Source organism: Myxocyprinus asiaticus, chromosome 43, assembly GCF_019703515.2.
Source record: "Myxocyprinus asiaticus isolate MX2 ecotype Aquarium Trade chromosome 43, UBuf_Myxa_2, whole genome shotgun sequence".
NCBI classification, from domain to species: Eukaryota; Metazoa; Chordata; class Actinopteri; order Cypriniformes; family Catostomidae; genus Myxocyprinus; species Myxocyprinus asiaticus.
In genome coordinates this window covers 8667291-8692782 of record NC_059386.1, presented here as the reverse complement: position 1 = coordinate 8692782, position 25492 = coordinate 8667291, and the positions used below count along the sequence as shown (strand labels likewise).

At 44.3% G+C, this 25492-nt stretch overlaps 1 protein-coding gene across 1 annotated transcript in view; it reads right to left on the bottom strand.

Annotated features, from left to right (window-relative positions):
* The window catches only part of mamdc2b (MAM domain containing 2b), a 38735-nt gene that overhangs the window by 6465 nt on the left and 6778 nt on the right, over positions 1-25492 (bottom strand). The window contains exons 3-12 of the mRNA XM_051685548.1: positions 19730-19980; positions 19532-19616; positions 18969-19076; positions 17906-18189; positions 9142-9235; positions 8889-9035; positions 8546-8811; positions 6746-6842; positions 6503-6658; positions 5966-6225 (exon numbers count right to left, since the gene is read on the bottom strand). Coding sequence (XP_051541508.1) covers positions 5966-6225; positions 6503-6658; positions 6746-6842; positions 8546-8811; positions 8889-9035; positions 9142-9235; positions 17906-18189; positions 18969-19076; positions 19532-19616; positions 19730-19980 — 1748 coding nt within the window. The remainder of the gene's footprint in view (positions 1-5965; positions 6226-6502; positions 6659-6745; positions 6843-8545; positions 8812-8888; positions 9036-9141; positions 9236-17905; positions 18190-18968; positions 19077-19531; positions 19617-19729; positions 19981-25492) is intronic.

The following is a 25492-nucleotide window of genomic DNA, read 5'->3' as shown; positions in this document are numbered from 1 at the left end:
AGCCCTTCAGACTCATCGTCATCTCGGATGAGGCCGATGACAGTGGTGTCATCTGCAAACTTCAGGAGCTTGACAGAGGGGTCCTTGGCGATGCAGTCATTGGTGAAGAGGGAGAAGAGTAGTGGGGAGAGCACACATCCCTGGGGGGCACCAGTGCTGATTGTACAGGTGCTGGAAGTGAGTTTCCCCTGTCTCACAAGCTGCTGCCTGTCCATCAGAAAGCTGGTAATCCACTGACAGATAGACATGGGAACAGAGAGTTGGTGTAATTTATTCTGGAGTATAGCTGGGATGATGGTGTTGAAAGCCGAACTGAAGTCCACAAAAAGGTTCCTTGCATATGTCCCTGGTCTGTCCAGATGTTGCAGGATATGATGCAATCCCATGTTGACTGCATCATCCACAGACCTGTTTGCTTGATAAGCAAATTGAAGGGGATCTAGAAAGGGTCCAGTGATGTTCTTCAGGTGGGCCAACACCAGTCTCTCAAATGATTTCATGACCACAGACGTCAGGGCGACAGATCGGTAGTCATTAAGTCCTGTGATTTTTGGTTTCTTTGGGACAGGAATAATGATTGAGTGTTTGAAGCAGCATGGGACTTCATACTGTTCCAGTGATCTATTGAAGATCTGTGTGAAGATGGGGGCCAGCTGGTTAGGACAGGATCGAAGACACGCAGGTGAGACGCCATCTGGGCCTGAAGTTTTCCTCGTCTTATGTTTCCGAAAGACCCGGCTCACATCATCTTCACAGATCTTAAGTGCAGGTTGAGTAGCAGGAGGGGGGAAGGGGGGGTTGCAGGAGGTGTTGGTGTTTGTGTGAAGTGAAGGTCAGAGTGGGTGTGAGGTGTGAGATTGGGCCTTTCAAATCTGCAGTAGAACACATTCAGGTCGTCAGCCAGCTGTTGGTCCACCACAGGGTTGGGGGTAGGAGTCCTGTAATTTGTGAGTTGTTTCATGCCACTCCACACTGATGCAGGGTCGTTAGCTGAAAACATGTTTTATAGCTTCTCAGAGTATCTTCTTTTAGCCACTCTGATTTCCTTGTTCAGTGTGTTCCTGGCCTAATTGCACAAGACTTTATCCCTATCCCTGTAAGCATTCTGTTTGGCCTGACGAAGCTGCCTGAGCTCTGCTGTAAACCACAGTTTGCCATTGTTGAACTTTAAATAAGTCCTAGTAGGAATGCACATATCCTCACAGAAACTGATATATGATGTAACAATATCTGTGAGCTCATCCAGATTGGTGTCTGCAGCCTCAAAAACACTCCAGTCCATGCAATCGAAGCAGGCTTGTAGTTCCCGCTCTGCTTCATTGGTCCATCCATTACAGTCCTTACTACTGGCTTGGTTGATTTTAATTTCTGCCTGTAGGTTGGAAGATGAACCAGACAGTGATCAGAGAGTCCCGAAGCTGCTCTAGGGACAGAGCGATATGCATCCTTTATTGTTGTCTAGCAATGATCCACTATGTTCCTGTCTCTGGTGGGGCATATAATGTGCTGTTTGTATTTGGGCAGTTCACGTGTGAGATTTGCTTTGTTAAAATCCCCAAGAATAATAATAACTGAGTCTGGGTATTGTTGTTCTGTGTCTGTGATTTGATCAGTCAGCTGTTGCAGTGCTGTGTTCACACACGCATTTGGCGCGATATACACACTCACCAGAATAAACGAGGAAAACTCCTGTGGCGAGTAGAACGGCTTACAGTTAATGAAGAGCGCTTCCAAATTAGGACAGCACATCCTCTTTACCGTTGTTACATCTGTACACCAACCTTCATTGATGTAAAAGCATGTTCCACCGCCTCTCATTTTCCCTGTTAACTCCGCGATGCGATCTGCTCTGAATAGCTGAAAGCCCGGCAGATGTAACGCACTGTCTGGAATGCCTTCACTCAGCCAGGTTTCTGTGAAGCACAAGGCAGCAGAGTTTGAAAAGTCCTTGTTTGTGCGGGTGAGGAGATGTAGTTTGTCCGTTTTGTTAGGAAGAGAGCGGAGATTCGCTAGATGAATACTCGGCAGTGCTGTTTGAAAGCCATGCCGACGGAGCCTGACCAGTGCACCTGCTCGTCTCCCTCGCCTGCATCTCCTAGCACGTTTAAACAACACAGCCGCGCCTCCGACTAAAATGTCCAGCAAAACATCCGAATATTCAAAAACAAGGAAAAGGTTGTCTGGTATATGCTGCCGAATGTTCAGCAGTTCGTCCCTGGTAAAACTGACTGGAAAAATATTACTAAACACAGGACTGAACTAAAAAACTGAAGAGCTACACACCAAGGCGGCCATCCGCAGCGCCATCTTGTATCTTGTTTATAAAGCAGAGAAAGTTTTTTTCTACCATTCCCTCAGTGAAATCTGCTGGTGGTTTTTACCTCGGCCATTGATATTAATAATGCTTTTTCCAGCCAGGTCTCCTAAGCAACCTCCAGCCAGGTCTCCTAAGCAACCAAATTGGCCCGGTTGCTAGGGAGGGTAAAGTCACATGGAGTGACCTCCTTGTGGTCGCTATAATGTGTGGTTCTCACTCTCGGTGGGATGCTGCTGAGAATAGCGTGAAGCCTCCACACATGCTAGGTCTCCGCGGTAACGCGCTCAACAAGCCACATGATAAGATGTGCAGATTAATGGTCTCAGACATGGAGGCAACTGAGATTCGTCCTCCGCCACCCGGATTGAAGCGAGTCACTACGCCACCACGAGGACTTAGCTCGCATTGGGAACTGGGCATTCCAAATTGGGGAGAAAAGGGGAGAAACCCCCCCCCCCAAAAAAAAATGCTTTTAAAGAATTCTATCTTGATTTCTATAGCTCCACGTCTTCGTCTACTGATGAAGATATTATAAATTTTGTGGAACCATTAGAACTCCCTAAACTGACGACTGAGCAAAAAAATTCTCTTGATTCTGAGATAACCTTGGAGGAGCTTGGCGAGGTAATTAAGGCCTTGCCTGCAGACAAGGCTCCAGGGCAACCTCGCCTCCTGGTGGATGGCAGCGAGCTCCCCTGCCTCCCGGCAGACGTCAGTGGTTGCTCCACCTCCCGATGGACGGCGGCAAGCTACCCCGACCCTGGTGGACGATAGTGGCTCCTCCACCCTCTAGCAACCGGCAGCAGCTTCTCCACTTCCTGGTGGACGGCAGCAAGCTCCTCCACCCCCTGGTGGATGGCAGCGGCTCCTTTGTCTCCTGGTGGATGGCTGCGGGCTCATCCGCCTGCAGGCGAATCTCTCCAGTACCACCGTATCATACCTCCTCTGTGTTGAGATCCTCATAATAACTGATGTAGACCACGAACACACACACAGATCCGTGTGTGTGTCTCTTTCTCTCTGCATCCCCGACTCCTCCTCCTAACTCTCTCCTGCTGATTGGGCTAGTCAGCGCCAGGCGTGCACCCTCACAGACTGGCCACGCCCTCCTCCTCATCACAATGAACTATAGTCATATAGTATGAATTAACCCCTTCACAAACCCCGTCAGGAAGGGAGTTTATTTATAATGAAATTGCTTGTGACTTTATGGTAAATTACAATGGCCTGAATGCAGGCGGTTGTGTAAAATGATTGGAAGCCTGTACTTAAGGGGAGGGGCATAAGTATATTTTTGGCAAACAAAATAGCAAGCGGATAGAGCGGCTTTTCCCGTGTCATGCATTTCCATGAGGGTCAGCCAGATGTGATGATCCAAAAACACCAGGTTGCTCATTGACTTGCCAATGGCCTGTGCAGTGATTTTTGTGGCTCGCAGTGCTAAGTCCGTAGTGGTGCGCAGCTCTTTGAACGTCTCTGGATCATAGTCTTGCTCGTCCATTTGTTTGAGGAGCTTAGCTTGGAAAACTTGGATCACCGTCATCGCATAAAGTGCAGAATCAGTTTGGCCCACTGTGGACATTAGTCGACATGGCTTTGAAACATGAACGGGGTGTGAGTTCCATGGCCTGCTACTCGCCGGGCAGAGATATGCTGCTACCGCCTCCTTCAGGGGAGTAGTTTGGCATAACCGTTTTCTTCCCATGAGCCACATTGGAGAGGATGTAATCGCTGCACGGGCTGAATAAGGCTGAATAGGGCGCGTGCCAGGATTTTGACAGTTCGTTATGGACTTCAGGGAAGAACAGGGCAGATCTATGAGACGCGGTCGCTTGACAGCGTCCAGACTGCAGGAACCATTCATCAAGGTGAGATTGTGTAGGTTCCTCTGGAGGAGACCACTTGATATCGAACTCTTCGACCGCCCTTGAAAGGACGTGAAGCATCTTCTTGTTAGTGGTGCGTACACACACTTCTCCCTCGCTGGAGGGAGGGGTAATAACATCATCCACTGACCACTCGCCTGATGCAGCAAGAGACATGACATCGTCATCATCCCCAGTGTCAGAACTGCTGAACGAGACAAGGCTCGTCACGCAAATAATGTATCGGCATAGACGCGTTGCATGGAGATTGAGGGGCTCATGGGGCGTGTGCTAGCACGAGGTCCACCTCAAATTCATCCTGCTCAACCTCGCGGCCCTGCTGTGCCTCCTCGTGTGACCCCTTGGGTGTCACAGTAGAGGCGGGTGGGAGGGTGCTTGAGGCAGAATCGCCCTTCATAAAGAGGGCAATTCTCAAGTGAAGTGTCTTGAGACTCATGCCAATGGAGTGAGGGCAGTCTGTCTCCATGAGAGCTGACTCTGCGTGGGTGCGCCCAGACAGAGAATGCAGCTCTCATGCTGATTTGATTGCGGGATGTGCCTCTCGCACAAGGAACACTTATGCGAACACGTAAGCCACTCTTTTAGATTATATAAGGATACACAACTCCTGCCGAAGCACTGCAGGAATCGGGATGCTGAAGCGGCCCGTTCACCAGCAAAGCATCAAGCAGCGAGGCAGAGTGATGTTCGCCGTAATACTGCAGGGGAGTGGAGAGTCTTCTCGCTGCCATGAAGATTCCACCCACTGACTCGTGTAATCGATGGCAAAGCAGTAGAGGGCTTCTAGATGAGAGATGAATCGCTGTCTTGAAGGAAGAACATTCTAAGTAATGGTGTTTGCATACCTGCTTTTATAGCGGACAGCTTCGCGCCCAAAAAAAGGTGGGGCTCAAACATCATAGCCAATATTAGAATATTGGCATTATTTTAGAGAGGTTTCAACTAGGCCGCGTGGAAGGACACTCCACATATGCGTTAGCACGCAATGTCAAGTGTACTGAGTCGTAAGGGAACTAGTTTTTAAACAAATATTAATTAGTGTGGAGGCCTGATTCATTCTATTGAATTGGTTAGTTTGGATAGATCATGTAAATCAACAGATTAAAAAACAAAAACAAAACTATGCATCAATCCAAGTCGGCTCTGTCATATAAATGAGGTTGTATAGGTAAAAAACCAACCTTGTTGTTGTTGTAATTACTGTGAATGTATCTATTCCAGTTTGATGCTGTAAGCCTAATTGTAATACCTAATAATACGGACAGAAAAAATGGCTCTGATCATATTATAAATTATATAATTGGATAGTTATACATTTAAATAGATATTGCCCCCCTTAACTCATTGGATAGTTATATATTTAACAAGATACTGAACCCTTAAATACCTTCAATGAAGTGAGATACTTTTTGTTAGAAAGTTGTAATGTAGTGAACTACTTTTAGTAGATACTCCAATTATAGCTCTGCCAGCTACTTTTTCAAAGTAGCTTCCTCAACACTGCTACTGAAACAGGAAGTAGCTTTACGTCACAGCTGTAAATCATGAATTACTACTTGCTATTTCTAGTCAGAGGTAAGTGGTATTGGGGCGGGACATTCTAATTTTTGAGAGGATTTTATTGGACAGTTTGAATATGTCTGTGAGTGCAATATGAGTCAATCAATGTTTTTGGTCCATTTTCTTGAAAGAAGACACAAAACTCAAAATTTTGTTAACATACTGTAGAGTTTTAAAGGTAATGTAGTTCCATGCAACTGACCTGGTGTTGTTGGTCATACTGGTACGTTACTGATGCTCTGAGCCAGGAGATGCCCTGCTCTCCATGGCACGTCCATAACCGTTTGTCCTCATTCTCTTGTCCAGTCTGGAGGTAAACACTCAACTGGCCTGTCCCAGAGCCATACATATGGTAGTAAAATTGCAAGCAGTGTGGCTCTTTAGAACCCCGCAGAGAGCTGGAGAGGAGGCTAGCTTTGTGACCAGGCAGCATCAGTGATGCCTCAATATGCAAATAATGACCTACAACCAGAAAAGAAAGATTTCAAAGATTTAAAGGAAAGTTCCTGGTTCAATACATTCAAAAAGTTAAGCTCTGATGACATCATCCAAAGCATGCCCCATAGACCTCCTTTGTTAGTGCTTTACTGCAAACACAATTTTTGCTTGTTTTTACTCACTGAAGGGCATGCCATAGATGCTGTTGATTGGTCGTAAATTATTTTGAACCTGGAACATTCCTTTACTCCTTTCAGAAGATATTAAAGTGACTTTTTACTTTGTGAATGTGTAAACTGACCCAATCCAGTGGTGTGGTCTCCTCTTGGCCCCGTGTAGGAGGTTGGTGTGGGTCCTTTGGCCAGCATCCAGTCGCCTGAGTCCCCTTCCTTATCTTGAGTGTATCCACAAAAACCAGTCTCAAAATCACAGTGAGATGGGCCTGACAGAGAAGATGCTGGGAACACAGAGAATTTCTGAATTTCTATTTTCAGTCGCAGTAAAAAGTTTTCAACTGTATCTTCTAATAAATTAACTTGTTTACCTAACGGTAGATTACAGTCTCCAAGGCTGACTTTAATGTCATCGAGACCAACAGAGCCACAACTCCAAATGTTTTTGCATGTACTGATGAAAACCACCTTTACGGCCAGAGATGTGGAAAGAACATATAATTGAGATGAACAGGAGAAGATCAGCAAGCAAACTCAAAGGGGGGAATTCACTTGGAATGAATTGTGACATTAGCATTGTTTATTTGCAAATGCTTTCTGCATTGTTTTAGAGCCTCCTTCACTAAAAGCATTATACAAATCAGGAAACAGCACAAATACTTTGTTCTAGGTTGTGTTACTACCACAACCTGGCATTCTTTACTGGGATTAAACAAAAAAAAGGGTCTGTTCCAAAACCTAGTGACATTCCTCTGGAGGCGGCATTTAAGACATCATAGTGACACTCCCGATGCGATGGCTTTTTCAGAAGATCTTAATTATGCTGCCTCCTAAGATATTTAGTTTTGTCCAAATTCTATGGTAGCATTTTATGTATGCTTCCTAGGGTAAGTGATACCAGAAGGTGGAAAAATAAATCCAAGATGGCAGACGGAGCGAGATAAATTTTAATGATAAATATACTTATAATATATTTAATACTGTAAAGTATTGCTAAAAAAGAGTTTAATATGAAAGAAAACTGGGCATTTTACTAAAAATGTGTGTGTGCTATATATATATCCATGCTCATATCGCGTCGCTCCTCTCGCTTCATCTGTATTGAGTCAGTAGTGAGTCTCCCATGCGCTGCGCGTGAGGAGCCCTATTTGAATGACACGTAGAGCTGCTGCCTTTGTAGAGCGTTCCAAATCGGTCTCTTATGTTTTTGAGCAGTGCAATGTTCTCAATTTGTCATTATAAATAGTGCTTATAAAATGACATAAAATTTGGTTAAGTTGTATTGCAGGTTGTTAGTGAATAAGATGCAGGTTTTTGAGCTGAATACTGTGCGCAAACATGATGCAACATTTAATTTGCCAGTTTGCGCTAAAGTTTTTTGTTTCTGAGCAGTGCACTATTCTTAATTCATCATTTTAAATAGAGCTTATAAAATGATATAATATTTGGTTAAGTTGGATTGCAGGTTGTATAAGACACAAACGTGGCACAATTGTTTATATGTGAATTTGCTCCAAAGTGTTTGTTTTGTTTATTTTGGAGCAGTGCTGTGTTCTTAATACATCATTATAAGTGGTGTTTATAAAATTATATAATACAGTTGTTGCAATATTGGTATGGGTTAGTGCATTTAAAGTATGCATAATCCTAAAGCCTGCTTATTTTCCCAGATAATATAAACATTTATTTCTCTAAACCTGGGTCTCATTGTAATAAGTCATGTGATTCATATAACAATGTCTTGCTAATAGATGTTAGAGCAGAGGGCCAAAATCAGGAAGGAAACCGTGTCTGTTAAATAATCTCCAGTTAAATGAAAGTCGTCTTGAATTTATGTGCATCTCTTAAAGGATTAAGTTACCCAAACATGAAAATTCTGTCACCTGTCTTTACTCACCTTCATGCCATTCCAAACCCGTATGATTTTCTTTTTTCTGTAGAACACAAAAGATGTTTTTAAGAATGTCCATGCTGCTCTTGTCCATACAATGAAAGTGAAAGGGGATTTAGGCTGTCGAGCAACAAAAATGCCAAAAAAGCACCATAAAAGTATTTTATAAAAAAAGGAAAGTCATATGGGTTTAGAACAACATGAGAGTGCATAAAAGATGACAGAATTTTAAGTCTGGGTGAACTAAACCTTTGTTCCAACGGTGTTTACACCAACTTACCTGAGCATTTTTCTGGGTTTGTATGGTCAGTTCAATTGCAATCCAGACATTTCTTATATTCTCGTTCTGGGTCCAGATTTTTTCTTGATTAGTATTATCTGTGTTATACAGATACACTGCCAAGACCTGGTCTCTTCCGCTAAGACTTCGTAGGGAGTAGTAGAACTTCAGACAATATTTCTGATTCTTGGCCATTGGCGGACCAAACAAACGGCTGATATATCCAGACTGTAAGATGAAGCGAGAGTTTGCCAACAGGAAAGAACCTGTTCAGAACAAATAAATAATGTTACTTACGCTTTAAAAGAAGCCCAGATTTAAACTGTGAAATTTAAACTTGCACCTGCTCCTGTGGTATGGTCTCCAGCGCTGTAGATGTTGGGCCTGATGGAGACTCTCCTCCACTGTGAACCATCTGACCGTGTCTGAGTGTACTGACAATATCCCCACTCGAAGTCACAGTTTGCCACTGATGGATTAAAGGTTGGCTCTAAACGGTTACACAGGAACTGGGTTAATTACTACTAATACGTTTCTGATATTGTTTGTATATGTCTTATACAGAGCTCAGACTTGCATGAGGTGTTCAGTCATACCTGTTTCTGCATTACAGAACTCTGGAGAAAAGGAGATGTTATCAAGAACCATGTAACCTCCATTTGGACTGTTGAATGCCACCTCAAACACCAGCTTGGAACATGAAACACACATATATAAAAACTTATTACACAGCTCTCTTTAATACTAATTGATTGGTCAATCATAAAACGGTCAAATATTTTCCCATTGTCCCAGGAAACAGATTTCCTAAATAGCTGTGCTAGTTTCATGACTTTTGTATTACCTCACACTATTTGTCACATAATAAAACATTTAAACTCAAATCAATATTTTATGTCCATTTGTTTATTTGGTAAGTTGTCATGTAGAAAGTGGATAATGTACAGTTATTATTGCAAAACAAACCCCTTCAGGGTGATGCAAGACCCAGATGCTTGTTAGATTATATATATTGTTAAAGATTATACAATAAAATGTTGTCATAGATTACTGTACATAGAAAATTGTTCATATCGGAAAACAATGCTTTCGTAGAACTTTTTTTTTTAATCCTATAAGATTATACAATAAAGAAGTCTTTCTATGAAAGTGTTTTTTTATCATAAGATTATGCAATGAAAAATTTGCATAAACGATTTTTTTGTATTTTAAAAGATTATACAAGAAAACATTTTCATAGTTTTTTTTTTTTTTGTATCATATGACACATGATTAAACTTTCATAGATTGTTTTTTGTATCATATAAGATGATATGATTGAAAAAATGTGAAAATTTTTCATATCATAAAGGATTATTGTAAGGAAGACAGTGGAGATCAGACTGAGGTTAGGACCCAAATGCTGGGACTTTTAATGGAAGAACCAAAACAGGCTACAAAAGGCAACAGCCAAAGAAAAGCAGGATAAACAACAAAACTAAATCCACAAAGAAGTATTTTACAGGAGAAGAACTGGGTAAGTAGCGTCCCAAAACAAGACTAGACAACTAAAGACTGAATTCAAGGGGTATAAATACACAGAGGAACTAATGAATTAACGACAAACAGGTGTGAGTGATTTGAATGAAACTAGGTCAGAAGGCTGGAGAGGCAGATCTGTTGAGTGTGAGAGATGAAGAGAATGGTGAGGTCATAACATGGAACGCTTTTGGAGGCCTGAGACCCCTGATATCGAGGTCGACTCTGCGGGCCTGGAGCAGGAAGGTCTGGGAGACTATTATGGAATTCAGAGAGGAGGGCCGGATCTAAGATGTCATCCCTGGAAACCCAATACTGCTCCTCTGGACTGTACCCCTCCCATTCCACGAGGTCCTGTAGCTTCCCCTGTCGATGTCGAGAGTCCACGAGGGTCTGAACTGCATAATCCGGACCGTCCTCCAGAAGCAGCAGAAGAGGAGGAACATTCGTCTCATGGGACCCGAGGGAAAATAGAGATTGAGAAGGCAGGTAAGGTTTCAATAGGAAAAGATGAAAAGGAGAAATTCGGTACTGAGGAGGGAGTTGAAGATGATAAGTGACTAGATTGATCTGCTTAATGATGAGAAAGGGACCTATATAACAGGGACTTAGCTTTTTAGAAGGGAGTCTTAACCGGATGTCCTTGGTGGAAAGCCACACCCGTTGACCCAGATGGTAGGAGGGGGTCTCTGAGCATCGAGCATCAGCCTGGATCTTTTGATGCCAGATGGCCCACTGGAGTCGGACATGGGCAGATTTCCATACCTTCTCGCTGGACCGGAACCAATGATCCATGGCGGGGACCTCGAAGGGTTCTCTAGACCAGGGAAACAATGGAGGCTGAAACCCGAGGATGCACTGGAAGGGAGTCAGTTCAGTGGAGGAGTGGCGCAGAGAATTCTGGGCGTATTCTGCCCAGGGAAGAAAGAGATTCCCCTCTGCCTGGTTATGGCTGCAGTAGGTACTCAGGGAGCAAACTTTCTCCTGGATCATCCTCTCGGTTTACCCATTCGACTGAGGATGGTAGCTGGAAGGTGGACTGACTGAGACTCCCAGAAGACTGAAGGAGTTCCAGACCTGGAAGATGAACTGGGGACTCCGGTCTGACACATTGTCTTCGAGTAGGCCATAATTCTGGAAGAGGTTATGGAATAAAGCTTCCACCATTTCCAAAGCTTTAGGCAGACCCTTGAGTGGTACTAGGCAACATGCCTTGGAAAAGCGGTCCACCGCTACAAGCACGCAAGTGTGTCCACCAGAAGAAGGAAGATCAGTGATGAAGTCTACACCTCTGTGGGACCAGGGTCTCTGAGGAATCGGTAAAGGCAAAAACTTGCCAGCAGGGAGTTGAAGAGGCACCTTGGTGGTAGAGAATTTGTACAAAGAGAGTATGTACAAAGTTGGTCATATCCTGGGTCAGATGGGGCCACCAGTTCTTGCCTTGAACCAAGTCTAGTGTGCGAGTTACTCCAGGATGACCGGAGCCAAGTGTAGAATGTAGCCAGTCCAAGAGTCGAAGTCGAATGGCCTCGAGGACATACAGTTGAAGTCAGAAGTTTACATACACCTTAGCCAAACACATTTAAACTTAGTTTTTCACAATTCCTGACATTAAATTGTAGAAAATCACTACTTTATTTTAAGAATGTGAAATGCCAGAATAAGAGTAAAGAGAATTATTTATTTAAGCTTTTATTTCTTTCATCACATTCCCAGTGGGTCAGAAGTTTACATACACTTTGTTAGTATTTGGTAGCATTGCCTTTAAATTGTTTAACTTGGGTCAAACATTTTGGGTAGCCTTCCACAAGCTTCTCACTTAATAAGTTGCAGGAATTTTGGCCCATTCCTCCAGACAGAACTGGTGTAACTGAGTCAGGTTTGTAGGCCTCCTTGCTCGCACACACTTTTTCAGTTCTGCCCACAAATTTTCTATCTGATTGAGGTCAGGGCTTTGTGATGGCCACTCCAATACCTTGACTTTGTTGTCCGTAAGCCATTTTGCCACAACTTTGGAGGTATGCTTGGGGTCATTGTCCATTTGGAAGACCAATTTGTGACCAAGCTTTAACTTCCTGGCTGATGTCTTGAGATTTTGCTTCAATATATCCAGATCATTTTCCTTCCTCATGATGCCATCTATTTTGTGAAGTGCACCAGTCCCTCTTGCAGCAAAGCACCTCCACAACATGATGCTGCCACCCCTATGCTTCACGGTTGGGATGGTGTTCTTCAGCTTGCAAGCCTCAACCTTTTTCCTCTAAACATAACGATGGTCATTATGGCCAAAGAGTTCAATTTTTGTTTCATCAGACCAGAGGACATTTCTCCAAAAAGTAAGATCTTTGTCCCCTGTGCACTTGCAAACTGTAGTCTGGCTTTTTATTGTGGTTTTGGAGCAGTGGCTTCTTCCTTGCTGAGCAACCTTTCAGGTTATGTCGATATAGGAAACAATTTGCTGTGGATATAGATACTTGTCTACCTGTTTCCTCCAGCATCTTCATAAGGTCCTTTGCTGTTGTTCTGGGATTGATTTGCACTTTTCGCACCAAACTACATTCATCTCTAGGAGATAGAATGCGTCTCCTTCCTGAGCGGTAAGATGGCTGCGTGGTCCCATGGTATTTATACTTGCATACTATTGTTTGTACAGATGAACGTTGTACCTTCAGACATTTGGAAATTGCTCCCAAGGATGAACAAGACTTGTGGAAGTCCACAATTTTTTTCTGAGGTCTTGGCTGATTTCTTTTGATTTTCCAATGATGTCAAGCAAAGAGGCACTGAGTTTGAAGGTAGGCCTTAAAATACATCCACAGGTACACCTACAATTGACTCCAATTAGCCTATCAGAAGCTAATTGGCTAATTGCCTAAAGGCTTGACATCATTTTCTGGAATTTTCCAAGCTGCTTAAAGACACAGTTAACTTAGTGTATGTAAACTTCTGACCCACTGTAATTATGATATAGTCAACTAAAAGTGAAACAATCTGTCTGTAAACAATTGTTGGAAAAATTACTTGTGTCATGCACAAAGTAGATGTCAAAAAAACTTACAAAAACTATAGTTTGCTAATATGAAATCTGTGGAGTGGTTAAAAAATAAGTGTATATAAACTTCTGACTTCAACTGTAGGTGTAGCCAGGTGGACAAGCGGCAGGAATGAAATCCTATTGAGTGGCCTGAGAGTTATCCCAGCCAATATCTCACTAAATGGGAATGGCGAAAACTGAAGGAGGGAGGATTGATCCAGGAAAGGAGGAAGGCATGTCAGGGGAATGGAGCTGGGAGAGAGTATACTGAACACTGTACTGTCAGCCGGTCAACAGGTGACTGTGAATTGGAATTGAGTAAAGAATAAGGCCCAACGAGTTTGATGAGGGTTCAGCCTTTTTGCAGAATGGAGATATTCCGGATTACAGTGGTCGGTGATGACTTGGAATGGGTAACGGGCTCCCTCTAACTAATTCTTCCATTCTTCAAGTGCCATTTTGATGGCCAAAAGCTCTCTTTTGCCAATGTCATAATTCTATTTGGAAGAGGAAACCTTTCTAGAAAAGATGGCACAAAGGTGGAGTTTTGGAGGCATTCTTTGCCATTGAGAAAGCACCACTCCTACACCGATGGTCGAGGCATTGACTTCCACTGTGAATGGAAGTTCGGGATTCAGATGTCAGAGAATAGGGGCACTGGTAAAGGTGCTCGAGATGTTGGAATGCCTCAGAGGTGGCAAGAGACCAAAAAAGGGTCTTGGGATTATTTTTGAGGAGGGTGGTTATTAAAGCGACTACCATACTGTAGTTCCAGATGAATCAGCAGTAGAACTTGGCAAATCCGAGGAACCGTTGAAGCTCTTTGACAGTAGTCAGTTGTGGCCAAGTTGTAACAGCCAGTACCGTCTCAACATCCACCCATATGCCTTGGTGGGATTTGACGTACCATAGGAAATGGATGGAAGCCTGATGAAATTGGGATTTTTCTGCTTTTAGGTACAACTGCTGTTGCAGAGGGTGAAGGACCTGCTTTACATGCTGCACATGTTGGTCCAGAGAAAAGGAGTAGATGAGAATATCGTCAATGTAGATGAAGACTAAGTGATTAAGGAAGTCACATATTACCTCATTCATGTAAGACTGGAAGACTGAGGGGACGTTGACCAGGCCGTATGGCATGATGCAATATTCGTAATGATAACTGAGAGGCTTTCTAGGGGCTGAAGACATTGACAACCTCCTGGTACTCAGAAGGGTTGTGAGTTGATTGAGACATTGAAGGACTTTTGGTGGAGGTGGCTCAGCAGGGAGGGTAAGACCGTTCTTGAAACATTGTTCGCCCCAGGCGTAAATATCCCCTGTGGACCAGGAGATGACAGGATTGTGATGTGTTAGCCAGGGTAGCCTGAGGACAATGTCCCAATGTGTTTCCCCTCCACTGAAAGGATGGGAAGAGGAGTGGAGCACAGTATCAGTGGAATTTGGAGTCTGATGGTGAGGGATCGGGCGATGAAGTTGCCGGCCAAACCAGAGTCTATGAGGACAACAGAGGAGAAGGAAGCGGTAGTATGGTGATGAGTGACACACAAATGAAAAGGTCTGACCAGGACTGGGGTGCACTGCACTGAGCTTACCTAGATTCTCGGTGGATGGACGGGACAAGCAGGAAGGACATGACTTGCTGCTCCACATGACAGACACAGGTTTCACTCCAGCCTTCTCCTCCGCTTTGGAAGAGTCAGATGAGTGAACCAGAGCTGCGTGGGTTCTTTCCTTGAAAGAGGAGCAGAGGTGCCATCCCATCAAGAAAGATGGGATCAATCACCACTAGAGGGTGAAACAGATCATTGTCTGTTTTGACAGGATTGGATACTGTGGTCTACTTGGATGGAGAGTTGGATGAGCTGCTCCAGCCCCACTGAGACATACTTTCCAGCCAGTTGCAGTTGGAAATCATGGTTAAAACCCTGGCAGTATGTAGTGATCAGAGCCGGCTCATTCCATCCACTAGTGGCAGCCAGGATGTGGAACTGTAGAGCATACTTTGCTAAGGACAGACTACCTTTTCTGAGGTGGGGCCGGGTGTTCAAAGGAGTGTTCCTTGAAGGAGTCGACTGACAGTAGAACCATGCCATCCTGCTGCCAGATGGTCGAGCCCTACTGTAACGCCTCACCTGACAGTAGGGAGATGATGAGCTACATTGCTCCGGTACCCCAGAGTAACTGGACGGTGTGGCCAGAGGACTGGAAGGTGGAGGAAGTGCGGAGGTTGATTTGGCACTGAAGCCTGGGTAGAGCCCTTGGCCTGAGGGATGGATCCCACTGGGTCCATGATGATCTGATGCAGATCAGACAGAGGTTAGGACCCAAACGCTGGGACCTTTAATGAAAGAACCAAAACAGGCTACAAAAGGTAACAGCCAAAGAAAAGCAGAATAAACAACAAAAATAAATCCACAAAGAAGCATTTTACACAGAAGAACTGGGTTAGTAACATCCCAAAACAGGATTAGACAACTAAAGACTGAATTCAAGGTGTATAAATACACAGAGGGACTAATTAACTAATGACGAACAGGTGTGAGTGATGAGACTGAAACTAGGTCAGAAGGCTGGAGAGGTGGATCTGTTGAGTGTGGAAGATGGAGAGAATGGTAAGGGTGTAACAGTTATATGTACATTTGGATATATTTTTTGTATCGTATAACATAAGATACAACTTTTGTAGATTTTTTTTTTAGCGTATAAGATTACACAATAAAAAATTGTGAAGAAGATTTTTAGTTTTGTATAAGATTACAGATAAATAATTTTCATAGAAGATTTTTTGAATCGTATAACATGGGTTGCGGAATGACCCGCCCCTCCCTCTCGTCATCATTGCCCCGCCTCTTAGGGCTGTCCTTCAGCCATGCTCACAATGGGAGTGTGCTGGAGACAAGGAGAGGCACAACTTTATGAGCCGGCCTGGTTGAGGAAATGTTAGCGTAGTTCTAGCGGGAGACTCGCAGCTGTACATCATCGCGCCATTATCTAGTTAGCTCCTAGCCAATCATACATCTACCATTGCTTTAAAAGCCTGCTTACAATCTACCAATTTGCTGTTTCAGTGTGCCAACATGTTAACCTCCACCTCCCAACCGCTACCAGTCAAGTCCTGTCCTGCACGGAGGTAGGCTCCTTGCCCCCTGCCTCCTATCGGATCTGACGATTCGAGTAGCAATCTCATTGAACTGACAGACAGGGCTTTCGCCAAAAGAGAAAATATATTCTGTGATTCACTATAATTTCATCAAATAAATGTCACGTCAACTTTTACTAAGTCTGTGAGTTTTTCTGATAGGAGTAGCATTTCTGTGTGGGCGGCTAAAGAGTGAGCACTTTTGGCTCTGGACTCTGTGTTAGGATAGGGGCATGGGAGAAGGTGCCACCGGGGCAATGCTTGGGGGGGAATGACCTGCCCCTCCCTCTCATCATCATCGCTCCACCTCTAAGGGCCATCCTTTAGCCAGGCTCACAATGGGAGTGGGCTGGAGAAGAGGTGAGGTGCAACTTTATGAGCCTGGTTTGGGCAGCGGATGATGAGGCTTCTACCTCCTTGTGTGCAAACACAGGCGTCCTTACAGGAGCAGAGTGGGGAGGGTACCGGCAAAATTAGATACATGCCAGACTCGCAACCCCAGACCCCTGACACAAATTAGATGCAACACTGGGGGAACGGAGCACATGTCACGGCCGATGGGCATGGGTGCCAGGCCACCCTTCCCCTTACACTCACTGCGGCCCCAGGGAAGCAGAGCCGCTAGGAAGCTGCCACCCCTTGTGCCATAAACCACAGAGGGGACCATTGTGGACACTACCCCTTCCTTCACAAAGCACCCTTCACCGCGGGGATGCTAGATTCGCCTTTATTCTGGACACTAATTTCCCCATGGACACTTTACTCGCCTTTTTGGACTTTTTATGTTTATTATTTCCAATAAATGCCTCTCCATGGCTTGAAGCCACACCCACTCTGTCTGTCTCTTGCTCACCCCACCACACATGATAAAACTTGTAGCACATTTTTTTGTATCATATAAGATTATACATAAAATATTTTGTAGAAGATTTTTCGTATTGTATAAGATTATATGCTAAATAATTTTCATAGAACACTTTTCTTATCTTATAACATAAGATACAATTTTAATAGAATTTTTTTTTAATCGTATAAGATTACACGATAAAAAATGTTAGTAGAAGATTTTTCATTTCTTAAAAGATTAAATGCTAAATAATTTTCATGGATTTTTTGTATAGTACAGCATATTACAAAACTTTCATAGAATGTTTTCTGTATCATAAGATTGTGATAAACATGTGTAGAAGATTTTTCTGATTGTAAAAGAGTATATGCTTAATAATTTTCATAGAAAATTTTTTGTATCGTATTAGATTATATGATAAAAAAAAATTGTGTCGAAGATTTCTTGTATCGTAAAAGATTATACGATAAACAATTTCATAGGTTTTTCGTATCTTACAACATAAAATTTTTAATCCATTTTACTTTCCTTGTGAAAGATTAATACTCCCCTTTCCTCTATCAAAAACCAATGTCATCAGTCAGAATCAGAATCTCTGGAATTACTAGTCCTGGAAATTTACTGGAAGTAACTGGAATTTACCTTGGTGCCATTGACATCCAAGTCAAAAATGGGGTCAAATTCTTATAGCAATTGTGCAGTCGCCACCACTGATGGGGTCAGTATTATGGTACTGGATGGACAGACAGGCAATCAAACAGACAGACAAATTCCACATCATAAACCTAATACAGGAAATGTACACAATATTGACAGTACCTCGATGGGATATGGAGCTTTCAGGTCCACCTGTGCAGGTGTCCAGACTCTGACCTCTGGACTCCAGTCCACATGGTTGTTCTCAGGTAAGTCAGCTCTCCAGAGTTCCTGATATTGTCCAGCTTGATCCCTGCTAAAGACAGTGAACAGACGGTCCCTGGCATGATACTGCTGGTACTGGAAACTCAAGCAGCCTGACATGGGCACTGTGGTCATTGGAGACACCAGTTTGGCCACCTCCTGGAAGCTTTTGTTCTCGGTAGAGTCCACATACATGTACTGACCTGCGTAATCAAATAAACAGTATGTGACATATTAATATTGTGCCATTACAGTGTGTTGGATAGTGTACCAGGAAGTGGATCTCATGTGCATATGCGCATAACTAACTATTTTACAATAAATATTTTTTTTAATTTAATTGTATTTGTATTGTATAAGATTATACTTTTTAGTATGTGATTTTTCATATTAAATGAGATTATATGATAAAACTTTTTCATTGATAATTGATGTATAATTTAAGGTTTTATGATATTTTAAGATTATATAAAATAAATATATATACGATTTTTCTTATCGTACAAGATAATACAATAAAACATTTCATACAAAATTTTTCGTATCATATAAGATTACCCACTAAAACGTTTTGAAAAATTTTCATATCAAATAATATATTAAAATGTTTATATATAAAAATATAAACATTACATATAAACATTTTACATATACAGTATTTTTTAATATTATACTATTTGTTAAATGATCAAACTTTTTTATATGAACTTTTTCATATTGCATCAAATTACGCGATACGATAATATTATATAATACAATTTTATAGTTTTTTTTAAACAATTTTCCATAAACAATTTTTTTCTATGATCATATAACAATATACAGTAATAAAATGCTTTCCTTAAATTTTATTATACAATTTTATGATATAACTTTTCCAGATTTTTAAAAAACTTTTTTTTTTTAAATTTTATTAGATACAACATTTTCAAATAAGATATTTTTTTCCATACGTGATAAAGCAAGTATTGATGAAGCTCACCTGTCCCGTCTCTCTGTGTAGTATCTTCTGTTCTTCCCACTCGCCAGTTCATGTATTTGTTCCACTGGTTTGTGTATCCACACAGATGAGGCTCTTCAAAGTCACACTCTTTCAGGTCACATTGATCAGAGACAGGAATAATTATTTGCATGAAAATGTAAATAGTGTTTTTTTAAAGTCTTCTTGCTTTGTGAGTCATTTGAGCCCAGTTTGTATTAGTTTGGAGTAAGAGAATGCTGACTCATAACAGAATAGAAAAAAGAAATCTGGGTTCATTTAAAAGATTGTTTTCTGTCTGAGGAATGTTATAAAGGGCTGGTTCTCTTGCAATAGCCGTTAGAAAATTGTTTATAGGGAACAGCACTTTCTCTGTGCCTAATGTTCCTTTTCATGTGGTGGCTGGCCCTCATTTTGACATTTTTATTTATGCAACAAACAAACAAACAAACAAACAAAAAACGGATATGCTGAACACTGCTTTATGCTTAACAAGACTTACAGGATTTACTGAGCAAAAAACACTAATTAATGTTATAGTTTGTAACATCTGGAGCAGCACTGACCTATACAGTATTTGTCAGAGATATTTATCTCAAAGATGGACACACTGCTGCCTTCTTCATCTCCTAGTTTGCCTTCAATGACAATCTACAGGTGAGCAGAAAACTTCCCATTAGCTGAGGGTGACATGATAACATTAAAATAATACATACAGTAGGTCTACATAGCAAATGCAGATAATATATAGAGTAGGTTCTCACCTGAAATGGTTTTGTAGAGTTCTGAAGGTCAATGCTGGCTATAAGCCAGCTATCAGAAGGACTTTGGGTTGTCCAGAGAACATGATCAAAACTCTCTCCATCTGTTCGTTTCCTCACCTGTAGGGAGGTGCTGCCTATGACCTGATACACCATTCTGAAACAACTCCAGTCCTGCGCCTCCACATCTGGACCCAATAGAACTGCCTTCCCCTGCTCTTCCTGGACTTGCACATCAACCGTGATAAAGTGTCCTTATTAAAGTAGAAGGAAAAGAACATTATGGCAAGGGTTTGCATTAATACTGCCAGGAAAAGCTAATGAAAAAAAGTGAAGTGTGTCATTTCTGCATCATTAGCAGCACCAAATGCAATTGCAAAAATAAACATTACTTTTAAACAATGTCTGCCATTGGTTAAACAAGTATATAGTCCCACCCCAAACTCATGCCATTGTTGAAGTCGATGCAGACTGGTCAGGAATCCTTAAACAAAGCACTGTTTTGATAATGTCACCATGCCACAGTATTTAGGCTACATTTTTCAACCAAAACAACCTACAAATGGTTTACTTTAGTTTTCTTTGCATATTAAACTGGGATGGGTGAAAATATTTTAACACTGAAAAAACTGCACAGAACACCTATAAACAGTAAAATACATTTGCTCTGCTGTCTAAAGGTGCATATAAAGCAGCGTATGTGGAATACAGTGATTACAAACTGTCAGAATTGAACTACATTTGTGTTCTGAATCAAACCAGAGCATTAGATTCCTTGTTCATTTCCTGAGCTATTTAGATTCATTCAAAAGCAAATGACCCAGTGGGCTTGTGCAAACGATGCATGCCACGTATAAAGACAAATCACGCATCCAAAAATATGCTGTTTTACCATCTACAGATGTGGTAATCTAGGCCATGACCTCCAGATGTGGATTTTTCTAAACACCATTTTGGCATTTTTTTTTTGTGATAAAATATGTACAAATTCCACAGAAATAAAGAGAGATGACACAGTAAATTAGTAGAGAACCCAAGCGCAGTCTTAAACTTACAAATTATTTATTTAGAAAAAAAAAAAAAAAAAAAAACTGGGTGTGAACACAAATGGCCCACAAAAAAAACAACCCATGAGAGTGTAAAACCTAAAAAAAAACAAAAAAAACAAAAAAACAGACTAGGCAAAAAACCTTACAGACTAGAAAAAAAAACAAAAAACACAGGATCAAAATCTGAAATCAAAACAGAGAAACCAGAAAACCGACTTGACCGAGAAGGTGGAGAGGACAGACTAAAGGGGAGCAAAGAAGAATGATCCAGTCCAAGACAAGTGACACAAGGGTAATATAAAGAGGGAGAAATCAGGAGGTAAACGAGGAGGGCAGGTGTGACAAATTAAATAAGACAGATAACAAGGGAAACGAGCAATGCAGGGTCAAGACATGAGACACATAGGAGAGAAAACGTCATGGTTACTTGTGTAACCTCCGTTCCCTAATGGAGGAAACGAGACATTGTGTCGATGTAGTGACACTAGGGGTCACTCTTGGGAGCCCGAGACACCTCTGGTCTTTGATAAAAGGCCAATGGAAATTGGCGAGTGGTATTTGCATGCCACTCCCCCGGACATACGGGTATAAAAGGAGCTGGTATGCAACCACTCATTCAGGTTTTATGCTGAGGAGCCGAGACAAGGTCCGGCCATTTCAGCGGGTAGTTCAGCGTTGTGGCAGGAGGGACAAAATGTCTCATTCCCTCCATCAGGGAATGGAGGTTACACAAGTAACCATGACGTTCCCTATCTGTCACTCACTCAACGTTGTGTCAATGTAGTGACACTAGGGGTCCCTATACGAAACACCACAACTAGCTGAACTGTGTTACGTGAACTGGTGGTGTGTGACGGGCAGACCACTGTGTGCCTCGTAGCCAGCACACCAGGTCAACATGTAACCTCCCCCAACATAGTTATGAGTGTCGAACGGCCCTTTGGGGACAAGTTGACTACCCAAAAGATAGAGACAGGCTAACCCAGTCGTGGCCTCTTTTCCCCTTCTTTTTTTCCATTCCCTAAAAAAGAAGGGGGATTATCCGACTGGGCTGCCAGGTCTAGTCGGGGGGTGTCCCTCACAAGAGGAGGACACCGTAGAGACCACACCTCGCCCAAAGGGGGGGGGGGATATTTAAGTGGAAAAATACATCACATGGTCTTGCCGACCATGTGGAGAGTCTTCAAGATAGATCCTACCCAACGGGGGAGGAGTTACTACAAACATGGAGACTGGGGCAGATTGCCAACAGGGAAACGAATTAGCGGAAGATATACATCGCATGTGGTTTGCCTTACAGGGAACTGCCACATGCGGAGCACCTACCCCAGAACAGGGCTCTTAGTTAGCATGTGTACTTGGCCGGCAGCGAGTCTCTCTGAAAGCTTGACTGCCACAGGGCTCGGAGGAAGTCAACCAGGGAACAAAGTTTGTGAACACTACTGGGAATTAATGGTGCACATCTTCAGCTCAAAAGAGGTGGAAGGTGCTATGTGCAAGCGATACACCCGGCTGGCTATCCCGGGCTTATCCGCTTGTATTGTGTGCCACTACCTGGGATGCAACTGGTTCCACCCGGAGGTTGTAGAATTTTGCAAAGGTGTTGGGTGTTGCCCAGCCCACTGCTCTGCAAATGTCTGTTAGAGAAGCACCCCTGGCCAGGTCCCAGGAGGCCGCTACACCCCTGGTAGAATGGGCTCGTAGTCCTACCAGGGGCGGCATGTCCTGGGCGTGATATGCCATAGCTATGGCATCAATGAGCCAGTGGGTAATCCTCTGCTTGGAGACAGCACTTCTTTTCTGCTGTGCACCAAAGCAGACAAAGAGCTGCTCAGAGATTCTAAAGCTCTGCATGCAATCCAAATAGATGCGTAAAGCACGCACCGGACACAGCAACGATAGGGCTGGGTCTGCCTCCTCCTGGGGCAGTGCTTGCAGGCTTACCACCTGATCCCTAAAAGGAGTCGTGGGAACCTTGGGCACATAGCCCGGTCAGGGTCTCAGGATCACATGAGAGTAGCCCAGACCGAACTCCAGGCATGTTTCTCTAACAGAGAACGCTTGCAGGTCTCCTACCCCCTTGATGGAAGTGAGCGCAGTCAGGAGGGCAGTCTTCAAGGAGAGTGCCTTAAGCTCAGCTGACTGCAAAGGCTCAAAGGAGGCTCTCTGTAGACCCTGAAGAACTACAGAGAGGTCCCATGAGAGAACGAGGCACAGTCTGGAGGGATTCAGCCTACTGGCACCTCTCAGGAACCTGATGATCAGGTCGTGCTTCCCAAAGGACTTACTGTTGACTGCATTGTGGTGTGCTGCTAAGGTGGCAACGTACACCTTCAAGGTGGAAGGGGACAGCCTCCCTTCTAACCTCTCCTGCAGGAAGGAAAGCACTGATCCGACTGCGCAACTCTGGGTGTCTTCCCGTCGGGAAGAACACCACTTAGCGAACAGACGCCACTTCAAGGCATACAGGCACCTCGTAGATACTGACCACCACGGGTGGTAGACTGCTTAGGTCTTCTGCATCCTGTCCAGGGGCCAGACATGGAGATTCCAGAGGTCTGGTCTTGTGTGCCAGATGGTGCCCCGTCCCTGAGAAAGAAGGTCCTTCCTCAGGGGAATTCAGCGGGGGGGGGGGGGGGGCTGTCACGAGGAGTGTGAGGTCCGAGAACCACATCTGGGTGGGCCAGTAGGGTGCTACCAGGATGACCTGCTCCTCATCCTCCCTGACCTTGCACAGGGTCTGTGCAAGTAGGCTCACTGGGGGAAATGCATATTTGTGCAGGCCAGGGGGCCAGCTGTTTGCCAGCACATTTATGCCTAGGGGGGCCTCGGTCAGGGCGTACCAGAGTGGGCAGTGGGAGGACTCTTGGGAGGCGAACAGGTCCACCTGTGCCTGTCCGAATCGACTCCAAATCAGCTGGACCACCTGAGGGTGGAGTCTCCACTCTCCCCTGAGGGTAACCTGCCGTGACAGCGCGTCCGCTGTAGTGTTGAGATTGCCCGGGATGTGAGTGGCTCGCAGCGACTTGAAGTGCTGCTGACTCCAGAGGAGGAGACGGCAGGCGAGTTGTGACATTCAATTAGAGCACAGACCACCTTGGCGGTTGACATATGCTACCGTTGCCTTGTTGTCTGTCCAAACTAACACGTGCTTGCCCTGGATCAATGGCCGAAACCTCCGCAGGGTGAGCAGAATTGCCAACAACTCGAGGCAGTTGATGTGCCAATGCAGTCGCGAGCCCATCCACAGCCTGTTTTGGAGGTGTCTGTCGTGACCACGACGCACTTGGAGACCAGTTCTAGGGGAACATCTGCCCGTAGAAACGAGAGGTCAGTCCAAGGGCTGAAAAGATGGTGACAGACTGGCGTGATGACCACGCGATGTGTCCCACGGCGCCATGCCAATCTCGGCACTCTAGTCTGAAGCCAGTGCTGAAGTGGTCTCATATGCATCAACCCGTGCGGGGTGGCTACCGCTGAGGATGCCATATGCCCCAGGACCTCTGAAAAAGTTCAGTGGAACCACTGTTTTCTGTTTGAACACCTTCAAACAGGCCAGCACTGACTGGGCGTGCTTGTTCGTGAGGCACGCTGTCAAAGAGACTGAGTCCAACTCCAAACCAAGGAAAGAGATGCTCTGAACTGGGAGGAGCTTGCTCTTTTCCCAGTTGACCCGAAGCCCTAGTTGGCTGAGGTGTAAGACCACCAAGTCCCTGTGTGCGCACAACATGTCCCGAGAGTGAGCTAGGATTAGCCAGTCGTCGAGATAGTTGAGAATGTGAATGCCCACTTCCCCTAACGGGGCAAGGGCTGCCTCTGCGACCTTCGTGAAGATGCAAGGAGACAGGGACAGGCCGAAAGCGAGGACCTTGTACTGATATGCCTGACCCTCGAATGCAAACCGCAGGAAGGATCTGTGTCGAGGAAGGATCGTGACGTGGAAGTACGCGTCCTTCTGGTCTAACGCTGCAAATCAATCTTCATGCCGGACGCTCGCCAGAATGCGTTTTTGCATCAGCATTTTGAACGGGAGTCTGTGTAAGGCCCGGTTCAGTACTCGCAGGTCCAAGATTGGCCGCAACCCACCGCCTTTTTTCGGTACGATGAAGTAGGGGCTGTAAAACCCCTTCTTCATCTCGGCCGGGGGGACAGGTTCTATCGCACCCTTCCGTAGGAGGGTAGCAATCTCCGCACGCAAGGTAGCAGCGTTTTTGTTCTTCACTAAGGTGAAGTGGATACTGCTGAACCTGGGCAGGCGCCTGGCGAACTGAATCATGTAGCTGAGTCAGACGGTCCAGATCAGCCATCGCGACGGATTGGAAAGCACAAGCCACACATCCAAGTTCCGCGCAAAGGGGACCAAGGAGACAACGTCGTCGGACGTATCGGCAGGTGGGGCCACGCGGCGGGGCGGAGCTCGAAGTGCCACACCACGTCGTGGCCGTGCTGAGTCTAGGGACATCGAAGCACTTACCTGGCCCCTTGTGACCACCCCCAGAACAGCCTGGGATGAGGGAGGAAGAGACCTGTCCTCGTAACCCGTGGAGACAGCCACATCAGGGCGGCTGTGTGCCACAGCTGGGCACTCAGGGGCGGGAAGACCACCGCTGGAGCGCCAATCATGCAAGGAAAAACCCGTGGACGGTGGTCATGATGACAACCGTGCACACTGGGTATGTGACCCAGGAAAGAAGGAAACCGCTCTCTTGCTGAACTG